This window comes from Gopherus evgoodei, chromosome 6 (assembly GCF_007399415.2).
Source record: "Gopherus evgoodei ecotype Sinaloan lineage chromosome 6, rGopEvg1_v1.p, whole genome shotgun sequence".
In the NCBI taxonomy this organism is placed as follows: Eukaryota; Metazoa; Chordata; order Testudines; family Testudinidae; genus Gopherus; species Gopherus evgoodei.
In genome coordinates this window covers 4,570,986-4,588,633 of record NC_044327.1, presented here as the reverse complement: position 1 = coordinate 4,588,633, position 17,648 = coordinate 4,570,986, and the positions used below count along the sequence as shown (strand labels likewise).

Here is a 17,648-nt window from a genome sequence, read left to right as displayed (position 1 = left end):
ATCTAAAAATAAATAAATAAATACATAAGAGAGACTTGGCAACACTGAATTGACAGGAGATTGGAGTGAACAAGGAATGAAAGACCTGGCCCCGAATTTGGAGCTAGAATGTTCTCCAAATTCCCTCCTCACTAATCTCTGGTTTCTCATGTCCTAGCAGATGCTTTAAACACAGAGAGAGAGCAGTCGGAGAGTGAAGAAAAGCTCACAGGGTAAATTCTCCCTTCAGATGCATGGATGAGCAGAGCAGCTTCCTTTGCAGGCTAGAAAATAGCAGCCATTGCTGCAGGCAGGCAGCCAGAAGGGGTGGGAAGCAGGGTCTGCACTTTGTGCAGGGGAAGGGAGCAAAACTGCTCCCTTCCCTTCGGCAAAAGCAGGTTCTTGGTCTCTTCCCCACAGTAGGAACTAGATGCAGACTAACTTCTTCAGGCTCCCCAGTCAGCCCTGGCTCCCTCCACCTTTCAAGCTACCCCTGGGTCCCTCCTACCCCTTGTTTCTGCCATGTCTGAGGTAAAGACTCCTCCCTGCCCTCATCCATCACTCCAGGCATGCCATGCAGGGAAATAAGTGACACTCTTTACACAAAAAGAACAGGAGTACTTGTGGTACCTTAGAGACTAACAAATTTATCTGAGCATAAGCTTTCATGGGCTACAGCCCACTTCATCAGATGCATGCAGTGGAAAATACAGTAGGAAGACACACACACACACACACACAGAACACGAAACAATGGGTGTTACCAAACACGCTATAACGAGAGTGATCAGTTAAGGTGAGCTATTACCAGCAAGAAAGAAAAAAAACTTTGTGTAGTGGTAAACAAAATGGCCCATTTCCAGCAATTAACAAGAAGATGTGAGGAACTGTAGGGTAGGGGGGTGAAATAAGCGTGGAGAAATAGTTTTACTTTATGTAATGGCCCATCCACTCCCAGTCCTTATTCAAGCCTAACTTAATGGTGTCCAATTTGCAAATTAATTCCAATTCATCAGTCTCTCATTGAAGTCTGTTATTTCCCACCCCCAGCCCTCAGTTCCTCACACTTATTTTGCTCTTTCATTTCAGATTAAGGAAATTAGCAAAGAAAGAACAAATGCAAAGTCCCTGAGGATTGTGATTCACTCTGTTGCATTCTGCATGTGAACCAAAACACAAAGCAAGCAGGCATCCTCTTCATTTAGAAGTGTGGCATACAGAATGGCAGCATTTCCCTTCAGTGACATAGCTGCAAACGCTGATCTTCTTTTTCAGTAATGTTTAAAAGTAATTCAGATTTTTTCTAAGCACAACATGTTTTGAAATCCCGAGGAGTAGATTTTTAAAAAAGTAAGCTCCCACAAGATAAAGACAGCAATCTCACCACAGAGCTACATTTGCAATGGCCTGTTTGGCTTGACTGGTGGAAGTCATAACGATCACTTATTATAAGAGGAAACAAATCTTGCCGATTGTATCGGATAAGAGCGCTTTAGCCAGTCGAGGCTGTTAAAAATTAGCAAAATCCTGAATGGCAAAGGCTTCGCCTAATATGTGACTCAACCCTTGGTTACATTCTTGTCCTTTTCAGATAAGATTAGACAATGACAATTTTTGTTTTTAACCATGTTCAGTACAATAAAATATTTAATATCTCACACTTTGAAAGTGTTTTCACATTGCCTAGTTACTATTATAATTTGTAATTGTCTGCAAGTCATTTCATACACCGTACAGGATTACCAGTGCAGACGATAACTCTGTTCCTCTAAAGACATATGCAGAGTTGCCACAGAGTTCACCGTGACCTGATTTCAAGGTTTCTCTCTATAGCCTGGCTCCCGATTCCACAAGAGACAACATTCCACTTTACAAGACTCATCCATGTCTGTTTGCAAATGAGTGAATGTTCAATGAAACTGAACTGCACTAGAAAGGCTTAAAAGAAAGAATCCAGTTACTTATTCTTGGAAGCTATTAAATGAAAGGAAAGATGTAACCTCAAAGAGTTAATTCAAAGTTGTTGGATGCCACTCCACACTTCCTGCTAAAAGCCTCAAAAAATAAAACGTTAATAAATAAAAGGGAAGGATTCCATATCAAACAATGGTTGATTAAAATTCAGTTCCTGACAGAGGTGTTAAAGGAAAGGATTTAGGGCAGTATATGCAAATTTGAGTGCAAGTCTGAACAGGGAAAATACCTCTGGCTTTCAGGCTACACACAGGGCCAGATCTTCAGCTTGTGTAAATGAACTACATTGTTTTACACTAACTGAGACTCTGGCTGACTGAGCCCATCTGCTTTCCCTGCGTCTCAGATGCCCTAATGCCATTGTCTCCACTAACACCATCCTAAGGCTCTGTAAGAAAAGACCATAGGAATGTCTCAAGGAGTACAAAAACATGAAATTTCACCCAGGGAAACTTTCGGTGCCTGCCAAGCATTAAAGACAGCAATAGGCTAGTTAGGCAAAAAAAGAAAACCCACAAGGCTGAGTATGTCCAGAGTTTGCTGGATAATGGAAAACTGCAAACATCAGCACTTCAGCTTTGCTGGAAGCCAGATTGTGAATAAAGTATTTCTCTGTGAAGGGATTCCCAGCTGGCTTGAAGCTCTACCAGGCAGCATTCTGTATAGCAGGCACACGTGTGGGAATATTGTGTTAATGCAGCAAAGCTGCTTTCATAATAATCCATTGTTATATTGCATTTTAAAAGCCCAACACTTGGTACTGCCCTGTGCGTTTTGTGGACGGCAAAATTCTCTTAACTTGGGCATTAGGCCTAACCTAGGAGTAAGCAGGTAAAGAAACAAGGAGCCCTTCCCCAGACAGCTGACTGCTGCAGAGAGGAGGTTATCATAAGAATACTGGGCACAGTGCTGACCAGCAAATCAGGCTCACTAAACAGGGAGCATCCCAGAGGACCGAAGGGGTCACTGGAACTAAAGGGAGGACAGCAAGCCTTTTAAAGAGGCAAGAGGAAGCCAAGAGGACTACTCTATGTCCATAGATGATCTAAAAAGACAATGCAAACGTGTTTTCCCCAGACAAAAAACTGTGCGTGATTCAAGATGGGAAGCAATGCCCCTAAAATAAGCTGATTCTATCACAGAGTCTGCTGAGCTAACATAGCCCCTGGTTTTTTTATATTCTTTAACATGTATACTGCAGTAGCCCTAGCCCTGGCTGAGATCAGGGCACACTGTTCTGGTCGCTGTACAGTCACAGATAAAACTGCCCCCCTGCCCAAGAGATCTTATCTAAGTAGACAAGACAGCCAGCTGGTGGGAGGGCAAACAGAGGCAGAGGGGAAGTGACTTGCCCAGGATCACACAGCAGGACAGCAGCAGAGCTAGAAACAGAACCCAGGTTTCCAGATTCCACATCCTGTGCCCTTCCCACTGGACCACACTGTCTTTTATCTTTCCCATACTCTCGCTGGAGGTCGCACTGTCCCCTTTCCCAGCAGGCTGACACAGACAGTGTTCTGAACGCTTCGTGGGGAAGATTGTTCTGCTTGTGTCAGCAAGCTTGCAAGGAAGTGCTCAGCCCTGCAAGCTCTTCTGTATGAACTGCCTGCAGACTCTGCAGTCAGCGGGGTGCCGAGTGACACAGCGTGACGTCCTTGTGGAGCAGCAGAGTCCAACTGCTGACATCTGCTATTTGGGAGAGGGCAGGTGAAAGTCCCATCTGTGGGGGGACTCATTTAGAGCACAGCAGTGCCCTCACACAATCTGGGTCAGTCTGTGGCCCGAGGAGACTGAGCCATGTTTTCAGCATGTCTCTGAGCATCTGTGCTACAGCACACTGCAGGCCTTTATACTGCTTAGGAACATGGTTAACACCTGGGCTATCCCAGCTGTCAGTCATGCTAGGGCACTGCCATATTACAACTGGTAACCCAGGTTAGTATTTTCTGTCACGTAGCAGGAGCCAGACTGCTTAAAGCCACTCCAGTCACATGCTGCTCTGAATGTGGCTTTCTTCTAGATCTATTTTTGTTGAAGGAAGGAAGACTCACCAACCAAGGATGGAGAATAAGGCTGAGGTGCTTTCCAGAGGATTCCCTCAAGCTAGATCAGGGATCAGCAACCTTTGGCAAACGGCCCACCAGGGAAAGCCTCCCTAGTGGGCCAGGCCGGTTTGTTTGCCTGCTGTGTCCACAGGTTCAGCCGATCGTGGCTCCCACTGGTTCAGCCAATCGCTGCTCCAGGCCAATGGGGGCTGCAGGAAGCCACGTGGACCAAGGGATGTGCTGGTTGCTGCTTCCTGCAGCCCCCCTTGGCCTGGAGCGGCGAACCACGGCCAGTGGGAGCTGCAATCGGCTGAACCTGTGGACGCGGCAGGTAAACAAACCAGCCCGGCCCGCCAGGAGGAGTACCCTGGTGAGCCACATGCCAAAGGCCGCCAATCTTTGTGCTAGATGTTTTCATACAGCACCTGCTTAGGCCGACATAATATAAACGCCAAATGCACCCAAGAGAAGCAGCAGCTAGGTACAGTGCTGGAGCAACAGGCCACAAGTAGCATGACCCCCCAAGATTTCCTTTGGTGGCAGTTGGAGGGGAAGGAAAGGTGTTGGTAAACAGCTCTGATTAAGATTTGATCACAGTGTGTCAAACTGCATTCCCTCCAAGTCATGAAACAATCAGCCGCCCTTGGTACAGAAGCCTCATTTGTTACTTACACTCATGTTGTTCATAGGGTGGATATGAAAGGCGTACGGAGATCAATATGAAGAAGATAAAGAGAGGCCAAGCAATTTCAATCCAGCAGTTGAAACTGGAAAGAAAAGAGACAAGTAGTATTAGGATTTCATATTGAAAATACTAAGGGAGCTGAGATCACCATACAATCCATGTATAGGTCAGTAGAAATACTGTAAGCTTCAGCCGGCTCTCTGCCTAGGTGCTCTTAAAGAGTCAATCGCTAGTCCGTTATGGATTTCAAGAGCCTTTTGGGGTTGTAAAGTGCCACTTACACTGACTATGCAAAACATACCCTAGAGGCTTACTTCTGGTTGGTTTTCACTCTTGTTGACTTCAGTCTGTTGAGTGAAGAAATGATGCTTACCCTCAATGCATCTCACAGCTAGCTAGCTCAAACTTTGCCCTCCTATGTTCGGGATAGCTGAGAAGTAGAGTTCCCCCCCACCCCCTCCACAACCCTAACCTTTACCCAAGAAGCAGGGACTCAGTTCCAGCTGTTAGTTACAGTGGGGTGTATCTGGAATAACACCACTGATGGCACATATTAGGGCACAACTGATCCCAAGATGGTCATTTTAGTCTACAAATTATATTTATACCTTGTTCACCCCTACAGGCCCCCAGGAGACTGGGGGCCCATTGTGCTAGACACTGTACATATGTAACATAACACCTCCTGGTGTAGTGCTCTGTCCCCATCTAGTGGATCGAGACCACGTAGAGACAGAGAAAATGAGTCTGCTCTACAACCTTAGCTGAACAGGCAGCTGGCTTTTAGCTCATGCACTAAGATCCAGAGGTCCCAGATTCGATCCCGCCTGAAGACGACCTAGGTCTGTCAGCATTACACATACACATAGTGAGAGACAGCTCTTGATGCAAAGAGCTTGCAACAATCTACATGGACCAGACAAAGGGTGGGAGAAGAGAGTATTATCCCTATAGTGTTATCTGGATAGGGGACTGAAGTACAGAGACATTGAGTGAATTACCCAAGGTCATGCAGAATGTCTGTACTGGAGCCAGAAATTGAACCTAGAGTGTCTGTGTCCCTGTCCAGTTCCTTCCTCCCTAAGTTTGGCTGCCCAGAAAGCTTGCCTACACACGCTAGCCCTAAGGTAAGATCAAAACTATGAATTAACTTGTTCTCCTTTTGCATTTTTCAAATGTCTCCCACTTTTACAGCAAACATGGAGATCGTTTGTTGGCTCAGGCCTTACCCCTCACTTAAAACCCTCAAGCAAGATTTCAGTTCTGTCCTTACACACGCGCACAGGTCACTGGGACAAGCAGGGCCGGCTCCAGGCACCAGCTGACTAAGCATGTGCTTGAGGGGCACCTTGGGCGGGGCAGCGCTCGAGTTTTGTTGTTTGTTTGTTTTGGTTCAGACGGGCACCGCTGGAGGGTTTTTTTTTGTTTGTTTTTGTTTCACCGGGCAGAGCTTGGAGGGAGGGGGGGGGCTTCGGGCGGCACCGTGCTCTGGGCAGGGCGGGGGCTTGGGCGGCACGGCGCTCTTTTTTTTACTTGCAGCAAAAAAGTTAGAGCCGGCCCTGGGAACAAGGTATAACCCCATATACTGCTCAGTGTCCACATGCTAGATCATGAACAACCAAAATTAGTCCCCTGCCATTCAATACAGGACATTCCAGGCAGAGTCGGGAAAGACTTCTGGATATTTACCATCACTCCAGCTAAACCCACCCTGTGCATTAAGGCAATGGCGCATTAACCCAAATGCTATCTGCACCTGCCAGGGAAGCCATTCAGCTGAGATTCCATGGCTGGCCCTGCAGGTCCAGTTCCCATGACAATTAATAGAAGTTGAGAATCGACGTCTCTTAGGATGCTTTGCCTCTGAGGCTCATAGCACTGCTTCCAAACCGCTGCTTGCCACAAGCACACTGTGCCTATTTATTGGCTACAGGCTCTGCTGAAGTGACATTCACAGGGCATGGTAGTAACCCTGGAGCTCCACCTTTACAAAGCAAACGGAGGAGAACCTCACCAGTCCCTATAAATATGGCAGAACCTCCTTTCGGGCTACTGGGGTTTACAAGCCAGCGAGTGCTAGGGGGAAACAGAGGTGCTAATGGGAACATGCTTCCTGCTGTACAACCCCCCACCATGGTCCCACTCAGGCTTCCCTGGAAACAGAGCTAGGAAGTTCATAGTTGCCTCTAGCTTCCTTTTCTTGGGTCCTCCTGCTGCTGCTGGGCAGGTCAGACTTTCCATTGCAATAATGAACAGGAGGGGTAGCGCTAGGTTATCCTCTCCTCCACAAGACTGAGCACAGGGATCCCTACTATCGTCTGCGGTTGGGCTCCGCGCTGCTGAAGAAGACTGAGGCACAGTGGTGGGGGTGGCTTTTCTGAAGCTCCTCGCTGAGAAGGTGGCTACCAACCAGCTTCCCTCCACTCCTGCAGCAATGGGACGCACATGGGCAGAAGCCAGGGGGAGGAAACAGGAATCACTCAGAATCCCCACTACCAAGAGACCTGAGCCAGACCAGGGGTCAAACAGAGCTCCCCCAGCTGGCACAAGATGTCTGCTATCCTAGCTCTGTCCCCATTGCATCAAGCTGCCATTGTCATTCACAGATCCTCCGTTTGCACAAGCAATTGTGTTAATTACAGAATTAGGCAGCTAATGGTGCACATCGTGGTGGGCGATGTGCCAGGCTTTTAGTGGTCTGAAAACGGGCCAATCGATGCTGATTGGCCAACTTGCCGTTCACTGAAGCATGTTATAATGAAGTCCTTCTCTTTCACAGCAGCCATGGAGCTTAGCTGGAGCTGAGGGTCTGCACCCAAGTTCCCTCTAAGCTGCACGGCTGCACAGCAGCCTACCAAGAGTTGCACAGGTGCTCAGGGCTGAAGCCAGGGAGAGATGCCTCTCCCCCCTGCCCTCCTGCACCAGCCTCCGAGCTGCTGTGGGGAGAGAGGGCTGGGGGGAGTCCTCTCTCCCCGCCCCAGCCCTGGGGCAGCCTGCATCCCAAACCCCTCATCCCTGGCCCCACCAGAGCCCACACCCCCAGCCAGAGCCCTCACCCCCCTGCTCCCCAACCCTGAGTCCCCACCCCCACCCCCGAACCTCTCATCCCCAGCACCGCCACACATCACCTCCCTGTTCGTGCACTTAACAAAATTCACTCTGTACATGCATGGGAAAAATAAGAGGGAACATTGGTCTGCTGAGCCTGGCACAGACTGGTTGGATAATGTTCACTTTGTTGAAATACTTGTTTAATAAAGGCACACACAAAAGATAAACTTATGCCTAGGATGGCATTTTAGAAGATGGTTTTGATTGTAGGCTTCATTCCATTCCCCGTCAATCAACTAAAAAAACTGATCCTCCTCCTTTGGCTTCTAAAGCTCAGTGGGTCTCCCTGCTGCTGATTACATGCATCGCTTTTCATCAATACTATAGTTCCCTTTACAAATGTGGGTAAATAACCCCATCTTTACATATGAAGACAGAGGCACAAAGTCACACAGGAAGTCTAGACTGGAACCCAGGACTCCGCAATAACTAATAGATGATGCTGCCTCCCGTGGAATGCAGATAGCAATGAAAAGCTTCTAAACACACATCCTCAGCTCCAGTCCAGAGTCAGTCAGGGACATAATTGCCATGCACACTCCCAGCATTGGTCTAACTCTGCTCCCACTGAAATCAGTGGGCGTTTTAGCATTGTTGGACAACGCAGCTCCTCTGACTTATGCCAGCAGAGGATCTAACTCCATGTGGGGGGCCAGTTAGATAGTGAGATCTAGCAGCGTGTATAGGCCTGCGTACATCTGTCTGAGCCTTAGCTAGCTAGCTATTTGCAGAGGAATAGAGTAGCAGGAGGAGGTGCTGAATAAGGGGAGTTGAATCAGAACAGTGCGTTTTTGCACAACTATGACCTCTGCCCCGGTTTTCCTTTCCTTCCCCCTGTCCTGGGAGCAGTCAGGATACTTTGTACTGGACAGCTTCCAACAGCGCAAAAGTAACACTTGAGTTGCACACGTCAGGCTGAGCTTTGAACCCAGCTTTTGCAATGCAGCTCAAACTCACTCCAACTTGGACGCGAAGTTGTGACAGGAAACATAGGTGGGTGCTGTCTCATTACAGGAGTTCTTGTGGGATGTAAAAATGATATTTAAACTGTGTCCACACAAACTGTTTTCTGGGTCAGATCTTTGGCTGGTGTAAATCAGAAATGACTTCAATGAGCCTATGCTCATTTCCAGTAACCTCTAACACAGATACAAACAAAGAATTATCAAGCTAGCCATGAAAATGGTGTAATGGGGATCCCTTTCCTCATTTTTGTTTCTATAATGTAATATTCTTCCCCTTTTGGTATTGTCAGTCAGATCCCACAGCTGGATCATTTGCAAGATAAAGGCCTTGGGGACAGGCACCAGAGAAGGCACTAAAATTACTCTGACTGAGGCCTTCATTATAAGCTAACTAACGGTTCATTAAAAAAAATTATTAGCACTCTCTCATATCCAATGGGCTACTAAGCCAGGAAAACTACAACACAGAAGTATCTAGACGGTACCAAAAAATGTGGATTAAGACAACCAAGAACACAGCCCAAAAGAAGAGCCAGAAGGCCTTTTTCATTGGCAGTCACACGGTTCACTAATTTTCTGTATAGGTCACTAAGTTTTTGTGGTATCCCCAGATGTCTAATTATGTCCATGTGGCCCAGTAAACTGGTATATTCTGCATGGTCAGTAGAGATTAAAACTAAAACTAAATTCCTTTACCCACCTTCTATTTTGTTCAGAATACATGACTCTCGGAACGCCTGGACATAAGAAATTCTTGAGATACAGGGGTCAATTCCTCAGCTAGTGCAAACCAGCAGAGCTCCACAGACATCCATGGAGCTCTGTCAATTTACACCAAGGGAGGATCTGGACCTGTACATGTTTTGCATAAGAAGGAGAAATAGGGCTATAGAGATGAATGGACAGAATAGCACTATTGGCCACGCTGCAGCCCTCTACTCATATGAGCAGTTCTGCTGAAATCAGTTCACATAAGACAGGGGTGGGAAAACATTTTGGCCCGACGGCCACATCTGGGTATGGAAATTGAATGGTGGGTCATGAACACTCAAGAAATTGGGGGCTAGGGTACGGGAGAGCAAGAGGGCTCCAGCTAGAGGTGCGAGCTCTGGGGCAGAGCCAGAAATGAGGAGTCCAGGGTGCAGGAGGGGGCTCCAGGATGGGGTGTGTGGGGAGGGTGGGGGCTCCAGCTGCGGGTGAGGACTCTGGGGTAGGGCTGGGGATGAGGGGTTGGGGGTGCAGGAGGATACTCTGGGCTCGGACTGAGGGGTTCAGAGGGTGGAAGGGTTGGGGTGCAGGAGGGGTTCAGGGGTGCAGGTAGCACTTACCTCAAGCAGTTCCTGAAAGCAGCGGCATGTCCCCACTCCAGCTCCTACGCAGAGGCGTGGCCAGGCGGCTCTGCACACTGCCCCATCCACAGGTGCTGCCCCTGCAGCTCCCATTGGTGTGGTTCCTGGCCAATGGGAGCTGCAGGGGTGGCACTTGGGGCAAGGCCAAGGTGCAGAGCCCCATGGTTGCCCCTACGTGTAGGAATTGGAGCGGGGACATGCCATTGCTTCCAGGAGCCATGTGCAGCCAGACAAGCCCCTGACCTTGCTCCCTAGCAGGAGCTCAAGGGCTGGATTAAAATGTCTGAAGGGCCTGAAGAGGCCCCTGAGCCATAGTTTGCCCACCCCTCACATAAGGTCTAGAACAGGTGTTCTCAGCCTTTCCCATGGAAGGATCCCCCTCAATCTATCAATACGGGAAGGACACCTGTTTTAAACTGCAGGTTGAGAACCTATGGGCTAAAGGAGCGGGCTCTGTATGACTGGACCTGATGCAGAATGCAGAAAGTGGGAGAATCTCAACTACACAGAATTTCCTGGCTTGATCAGCATGCTTGGCATCACTGAAAGAGACCGAAAAAGCTACGGTTAGCTTAGCCTCACTAAGGTCACTTCAGCACCTTGCAGGATTGGGTCCTTTCAGAAGCCTAATATCTGACCATCGTATTAATATGGACATTTTTACACGATACATCCTGAACCAGTGTGTCTTGCTCTTTCTTCTATGTCTGGTGGGTTATGAGGCTGCAACTTAGGCAGGCAAACAAAAAGAATGGCTTAAACTTACTGTCTGCCTTCTCCTGTATGTGAAGTTCTTCCATAGCAGCAATCCCAACTGTGTCCAGAAAGCCATCTTCCTTCAGTAAGTCCGGGACGCTCCCCCTGTGCAGCAGCAGCAGCACACGGCAGGGACACTGTGGCTGGACATTCACTGGAGAGCAAAAATTACGAGAGGAAAAACTAAGTTATAAACAAAAAGCAAACGAACAAGTACCACATTCTTATCTCACTTGCACCCACACACCCCTGCTGAACCCAGGGCTGCTGCCAAATTGTTCCATCCTACCCTAATCCAACCCTGCAGACAGCCATGGGTGCAAATGAGTGTGGACTCTGACCCATGGTATTGCTTCCTAGACTAAAATAAACAAAACCCCACCATCCCCAGGAGGGCAATTCCCCTCCTTCCTGCCCATCAAATCTGAAAGCAAAAAACAAAACTAGGAGACAAAGTTCTAATTACTTACAGCTGCTTTGGAGAATCTCTTGTTTCAGGTTAAGCCCTATAGCGATCTCATAAAATGATCTGTGTGTGTTCCCCTCCGTATTTTTTTATAATGGTGAAAAAACAGCTATTTGGATGGGAGTTCTGCTATTTTAAAAGCTCCCGACTCTGGCAGCTGTGTCACTTGCAAAAGGCAGCACTACACACTGATCAGTGGCCGAAGTGCCCATAATGGGGGGAAACATTGGGTCAGCTGAGCACTTCTCTGTATGGCACACAATAGGCATGTCAGGGCATAGGCAATAGCAAATGCATCTATGCTTGATGGCTGAAGGCAGTAGAAAAGCATCTCTTCCCAACCTTGCTAGGGAAGTGTAGTGCTATGCTTGCTAAGATGCCACTGACGCACCTTCCTCAACACAGAGGTCTGATCAATCAATGCTCTGCACCTTGCACAGTCATTCACAGTGGTGTGGAGTGTAAAATGCTCCCAAATCATAGAACATGAGGGTTAGTGCAACCTCCTGCTCAAAGCAAGAGCAATCCCCAATTTTTGCCCCAGATCCCGAACTGGCCCTCTCAAGAATTGAATTTGCAACCCTGGGTTTAGCAGGCCAATGTGCAAACCACTGAGCTACCCCTCCCCCCAGGCAATTGTGTGCATGGTGCATTCTGACCTGGTGGCATTTCACACTCACTTTGCACTGGTGTAAGTAACTACACAAGGTGCAGGATAACACAGAATCAAATTCCTAGTATTTATTTTGCTGTCAATTTATTAATAGCACAAAAAGTTAATAGGGTGGATTTTCTATGTTATCAGAGCTTTAACCGATTATATAAAACACACTGAGCTATAGCTACCTCTCCTTGATATTAGTTACATGGAGAACACACACATACGCTTTTGATAATCTTCTGACATACCAGTGCCTCGGCAGAGTGATTCTAAATTGCATTCCTGCTTGCAAAGTGCAGTAAAAGCATTCCCAAAATTCATAAACAAGATATGAACATAAAACTTGGATGAAATTCTCCGGCCTGTGTTATGCAGGAGGTCGGATTAAATTATCATAATTTGGCCTTTAAAAATCTGTGAATCTACAAACGCCCAGAGCAATCAATCAGTTCTTTTTAATCTCGTCAAAGACTAAACATCAATATCACAAAGCTACACGTCAGTGACCTTCAGATTAAAAACTGGATGAGAAAAGGTGACATTTTCATAATGTAACTACCAAAACCAATTAAACCAAACTGCTATTATATCAAATTCCTAGGATGACCACGCTGTTGTAGGATAACAGTGCTGCTCAACACTAGCAAATGAGCAGGAGAACAAGAGAAGAGGCTCCCTACAAGAACCAACAACCAACATGTATCTAAATGAAGTGATCAATATTATCACATAATCACCTCAAGTATATAGTCAGTATAGATCCCTTTACATCATTGGATTCTGCAGGATCTAGAAATGTTCTTCATCCACAGCTGCCCCTCTCCACGGCCAGAAAATGCCTCAGTGCTCTCTGCAAAGGGAATGCCTCACTCTAGATTCCCTCTGGTTGGACAACGCTGCCTCTGACGTTCCAGCTGCACATACATCTGGTTCGTGGCACTCACCAGAGACATCCTAAAAGCGAGGTGCTGACAGGCTCCGCAGAACACCAAAGGAAAAATTCTGGCATCTAATGAGGAGGTCAAAGGACAAGCTTTGGCCTCCAAGGACTCCCCTCAAACACGTCCCACCAACAGCATGCTTACTTTCCTGCTGGATCACAGAAAGGTTGCAGCGTGGCTCTGTAAAGTTTCAATGTTAAATATTTCAAGCTGTAACAAAATATAATCCAGAAAAGAAACTAAGTAGGAACATTACCACCCCCTGTACCCACTCATGCTCCAGGGCACCTGAAAGCATTTTCTTTCAGAGTCTCAGTAAGCAATCTGAACATTACTGGTATCTTAATGCAATAGACACGGACTCTCTGTGATCACTAACAGTGCAAAGACGACTCTAGTGGAGTGTCCTAGCGACTAGATGGGAACACTTGTTTTTCAGGCATTTGCCACACAGTCACTATCCTGGGCCATGAATCCATGATTCCCCCTTTCTTAATCCCCACTGAAGCACAGCAAAAAAGATTCATCCCTTTCTTGCATAGGGCCTGATCTTGCACCCATCTTAATTACTAGCTCATTTGCTAGTAATTAAGTAAACAAGAGTTTACAACTGAGCTTAGCCCAAATTCATTGGCTCCAATACTCATGGTCCTACAACAGAGGCAGTATGGAAATTCAAGCAGTATTTTGTGGGATGCTTCTTCTGAGAACTAATCACTAGGTAGTTGGGATAATCAACTTCAGTGGAAAATCAGAGGCCTGGAGTGGGAGCAGAGCAACAGGCCCCACTGTCCAGAACCCAGCGCTTAGAATCTGGAGGTAAAACAGCAAGAACTGACTTTATTAGGTGCAAGAGATTCACTCAGCTGAGTGAAACTGAACAGTGGGAAGTTTGGGCCAAAAATCCATAGGATGGACAAAGCCAGGACTTGCCAGATAAACAGGGTGCTGCATGTGTTATTCCAAACTGTACAAACCTGTTCACATCCACCTCTCAGCCATCTACAACTACTAATCTGATGACTACATACAGTGACATCCTGAGTATCTGTCAGACATCAACAAAGATTGGGCAAAACACTTCTGTGCATGCCGAAAGCTGGCTCTGATTTTAACTGACTTGAGAGGCTGACAGATCTGGTTCATTTGTGACATAATTTAGGTAGCTCCCCAAATTCACTAATGCACCAGAAAATTCCTAGTGGGTAAGAATCTCTGTGCAAAATGACTCTTTCCCCCCCCCCGCCTCCTTCAGATATTTCAGACACTTGTTTTTCCAAACCATCCAAGGATGAGAATTAAAACACCACCTGCGGAAAGATCCTTGCTATAGCAGACACCACTAGGTCAGCTAGAGTTTAAAGTCCATGAGCATTTCTACCCCTCACCTATTTTGATAGGTTTTCAGCACAGCTGTAAAAATCCAGTCCGACTTGCAATAGAGAAGTGCCATGCTACAACAACAGAGTTCAGCCAGTTTCAGCAGGGACTCTATGCCTTTCCCCTTCAAGTAACATTTTGTGAGCCATTAGTACATACCATGAACCCTAGAAGTACTAAATGCAGGAGTGGAGGCATGCAAGTAAACTTATGTTCTATGAATTCACTACTATAAGTTAAATTCTCTCTTGGTGTAAATTGAGGCCGCTCTATTGAAGTCAATGGATAGCCATCCATTTACATCAACAGAGAATTTGGTCCTTTCAATCTATGGTGTAGTTTGTTTTTCTATATCCCATATTCTCCAACAAGACAGCAAGAAGTCCCTTAACTCTGGCAGATGGTGAGGTCTGGAGTGAGCTTTATTGTCTACAGCTGTCCTGCTACACTCAGCACAATGCACAGGGCTTACCACTGCAAGTAATCCAGCTCTTCCCAGGTGCAAGAATGAACAGAAACAGGCCAGCAGAAAAGATTCTGTGATGTATCTGCATAACCTTCATTTTCATACTCACTCAAGAGACACAAGCTCAACTGCCAGCTCTGTCACAAGCTCCCTGTAGGTCCTTGGGCAAGTCACTTCTCTTTCAGTTCCCTCAATGAGACATCGGGATAATCATTCTTCCTCTGGCGGTCTTGCCTATTTAGGATTGTAAGACCTTCAGGACAGACACCGTGTCTCTTACTAAAGTGGCTGTACAGCACCTAGCATAACAGAGTCCTGACTGCAGTTAGAGCCTTTAGGTGCTACCAGAATTCAAATAATAAGAAGAACTGATTGCTACTTGGAGCATGGGACTGGGCTGTGATTGCACATCTGGAGCAGCGTTATTTCTGCACAGAGCCCAGTTATGTTAGTAGATACAAGGGACGGCTGAATACAATCTAAGCTCTCTGCTACAGAACAAGCAAGAGCAAATCAATGGTCAGGAGGCCCCTCTGCATTTGATCACAGGAAAACACGACAAGACTCTCAATCCAGAACTCTGGCGGAGGAGGTTATTCTCTGTCCTCACAGAGAAATGAGCGTATATCAGATTTTATGTGAATAATTTGGCAGAGAATACTCTGCCTAAGCTCATGCACAGTTCCATGGCTTCGGCTGTGCACATCATTGTTCTGATACTAGCTAAGGTGAGGATGAGAAGACAGATCTCTGGCCACTTGTCTGTACAGTGTGCCCTATCAGCAGTTGGCTGAATATCATCCACACCCACCAAAAAAAATCCACAGGAGGGAGCCAGGAGAGAGAAATTTGTAAGTTCCCCCCTCTCACAGCATCCCCCAGATCATTCCACTGGGTATGTGGGTGTTAACACCCCGCCCCCCATTAGTGAGTGGTTCATGTCACAGCTCCAGGCAACTGTACTTGTGTTCTCCCTCTGCGGCCTGCCCAGGACACCGAAGGCTCCCAGCTCCTCATTCATCACTACTCTTGGGTAGAGACCCCAGTTTCCAGGCTGCCCAGCTCCCTGCCTACACTGTGATATTTGCAGAAGGCTATCCTGCCTAAACCAGTGTCTGTATTTTGCTTTCCCTCCAGACTCTATGAACAGTATAATGGCCCACAGTTATAAGTTACTACACAGCCCTTTCTAACAAGCAAGCACACTTATTCTTAAGATGAAAGCATAAGAGAGAAAAAACACACTATTAGAAACTATAAAAAAATCCTACATGCATGCGAAAAAGCTTATCGGAGATCACCCTAACTTCAACCGTGGTCTCTGGTAGGTGTGAGATCCTCCAAACTCACAACAGGGTTCTCTGTGGTTACAAGTTCATAACTGTTTCAGATTAAGAAACAGAACTCTGGTTGGGCAGATCAGCCTATTTCTTTACACAAAAATCACTCTTAAAGTGCCAGATAAGAATGGACTTTTGGAACAAAAAAATGTGGTTTGCCTGGGGAATGGCTAAGGGATGGTGAATGTAAATACCTCTCCTGCAGTTATGCAAAACCCCATCTTTTTGTAGCTTAATAAACTTAATATCTCCAAAGGATATTGCAGGAAATTGCCAAATCTGTCACAGCGCAGCCCACAGGACTGTCCATGCCCTTTCCTCAGTTTCAGGGGGTAGCCGTATTAATCTGTATCCACAAAAACATGGAGTCCGGTGGCAACTTAAAGACTAACAGATTTATTTGGGCATAAGCTTCTATGGGTAAAAAACCACTTCCTGAATCTGAAGTGGTTTTTACCCACAAAAGCTCATGCCCAAATAAATCTGTTAGTCTTTAAGGTGTCAACGGACTCCTTTTTGTTTTTCCCCGGTTTGTTCCCTATACCTCTGTCTTCTGAGTGGCTCACCAAGCCTACAGAGGGCAGGAGAGATTTCAGAGCAGAGGCCACCATCTGCACATGCCATCTGTGGGACGATCCAGCAGTGCAGCAGAAATCGTTAATTTTGGTGATAAACTATCACAGTGGACCATCTTTGCCATAAGTGCTGCAGGTTCATCGACAACAAAAGGTGTGCTTCAAGTCACCATTTGTTATTGGCACAACACTCCTCCACTGCTCAGAATCAGAGTATTCCGAAGTGCCTCTAACTCAGTGGTCCAGGAGTCCCCAGAGACGGGCCCAGTCCAAACAGAAAGCTGTATTTTACAGATTTAGAATTTAACAGAGAGAAAAGCTACTATGGCAGAGAATCCATCCCTGCCTCTCTTCCCTCCCTCCTTCCATTCCTGGGGTCTGTACTCAGCAAACATACAACAGCCTTCAAAAGAATCTGTTTGCAAACAATGCAGCTGTTTGCTCTATGACAGGGAAAGACCTTTCCTCTAGAAAATAAATTTAGACAGGGAACATAGCAAGCTAATCAAATCCCAGGGGATTCGGATGTTTCAGAATATTCATAATGGGCTACAGAGCCTTTAACCTATAGATCACCAGCCCTGGTCAGCGGTGACTGACAGCTGTTACCAGCTGATGAGAGTTCAGTGGCCCATGTTAAATAACTTCAGTGGCCTCAGTCCAGTTGTTAGTGGGCAAGAATCCACACCACAAAAGCAACCACTATAGCTGGCAGTTCTGCAGAGGCCAAGAATCAAGGGGCCATGGAGACTGACATGGTCTCACCAGGGCAAGTTTGAAGCACACTGGCTGGACAGTATGGGTTTGCACTGTCACTGCTTGTGCTGTCCCTGAGGAGACTAACCCTCCTAAGCAGAGCTATAACTAGCTATTTTTGCGCCTGAGGCAAGAATATAAAATTGTGCCCCCTCCAGCACTGCCCAGAGCCCCCAAAACACACACCCCAGCACCGCCC

At 46.8% G+C, this 17,648-nt stretch overlaps 1 protein-coding gene across 1 annotated transcript in view; it reads right to left on the bottom strand.

Moving 5' to 3' along the window:
- Positions 1-17,648, bottom strand: part of ABCA1 (ATP binding cassette subfamily A member 1) — a 140,557-nt gene that overhangs the window by 104,112 nt on the left and 18,797 nt on the right. Inside the window, 3 exon segments of the mRNA XM_030568016.1 lie at positions 4,671-4,752; positions 4,754-4,765; positions 10,875-11,018. Coding sequence (XP_030423876.1) covers positions 4,671-4,752; positions 4,754-4,765; positions 10,875-10,940 — 160 coding nt within the window. The 5' untranslated portion in view covers positions 10,941-11,018.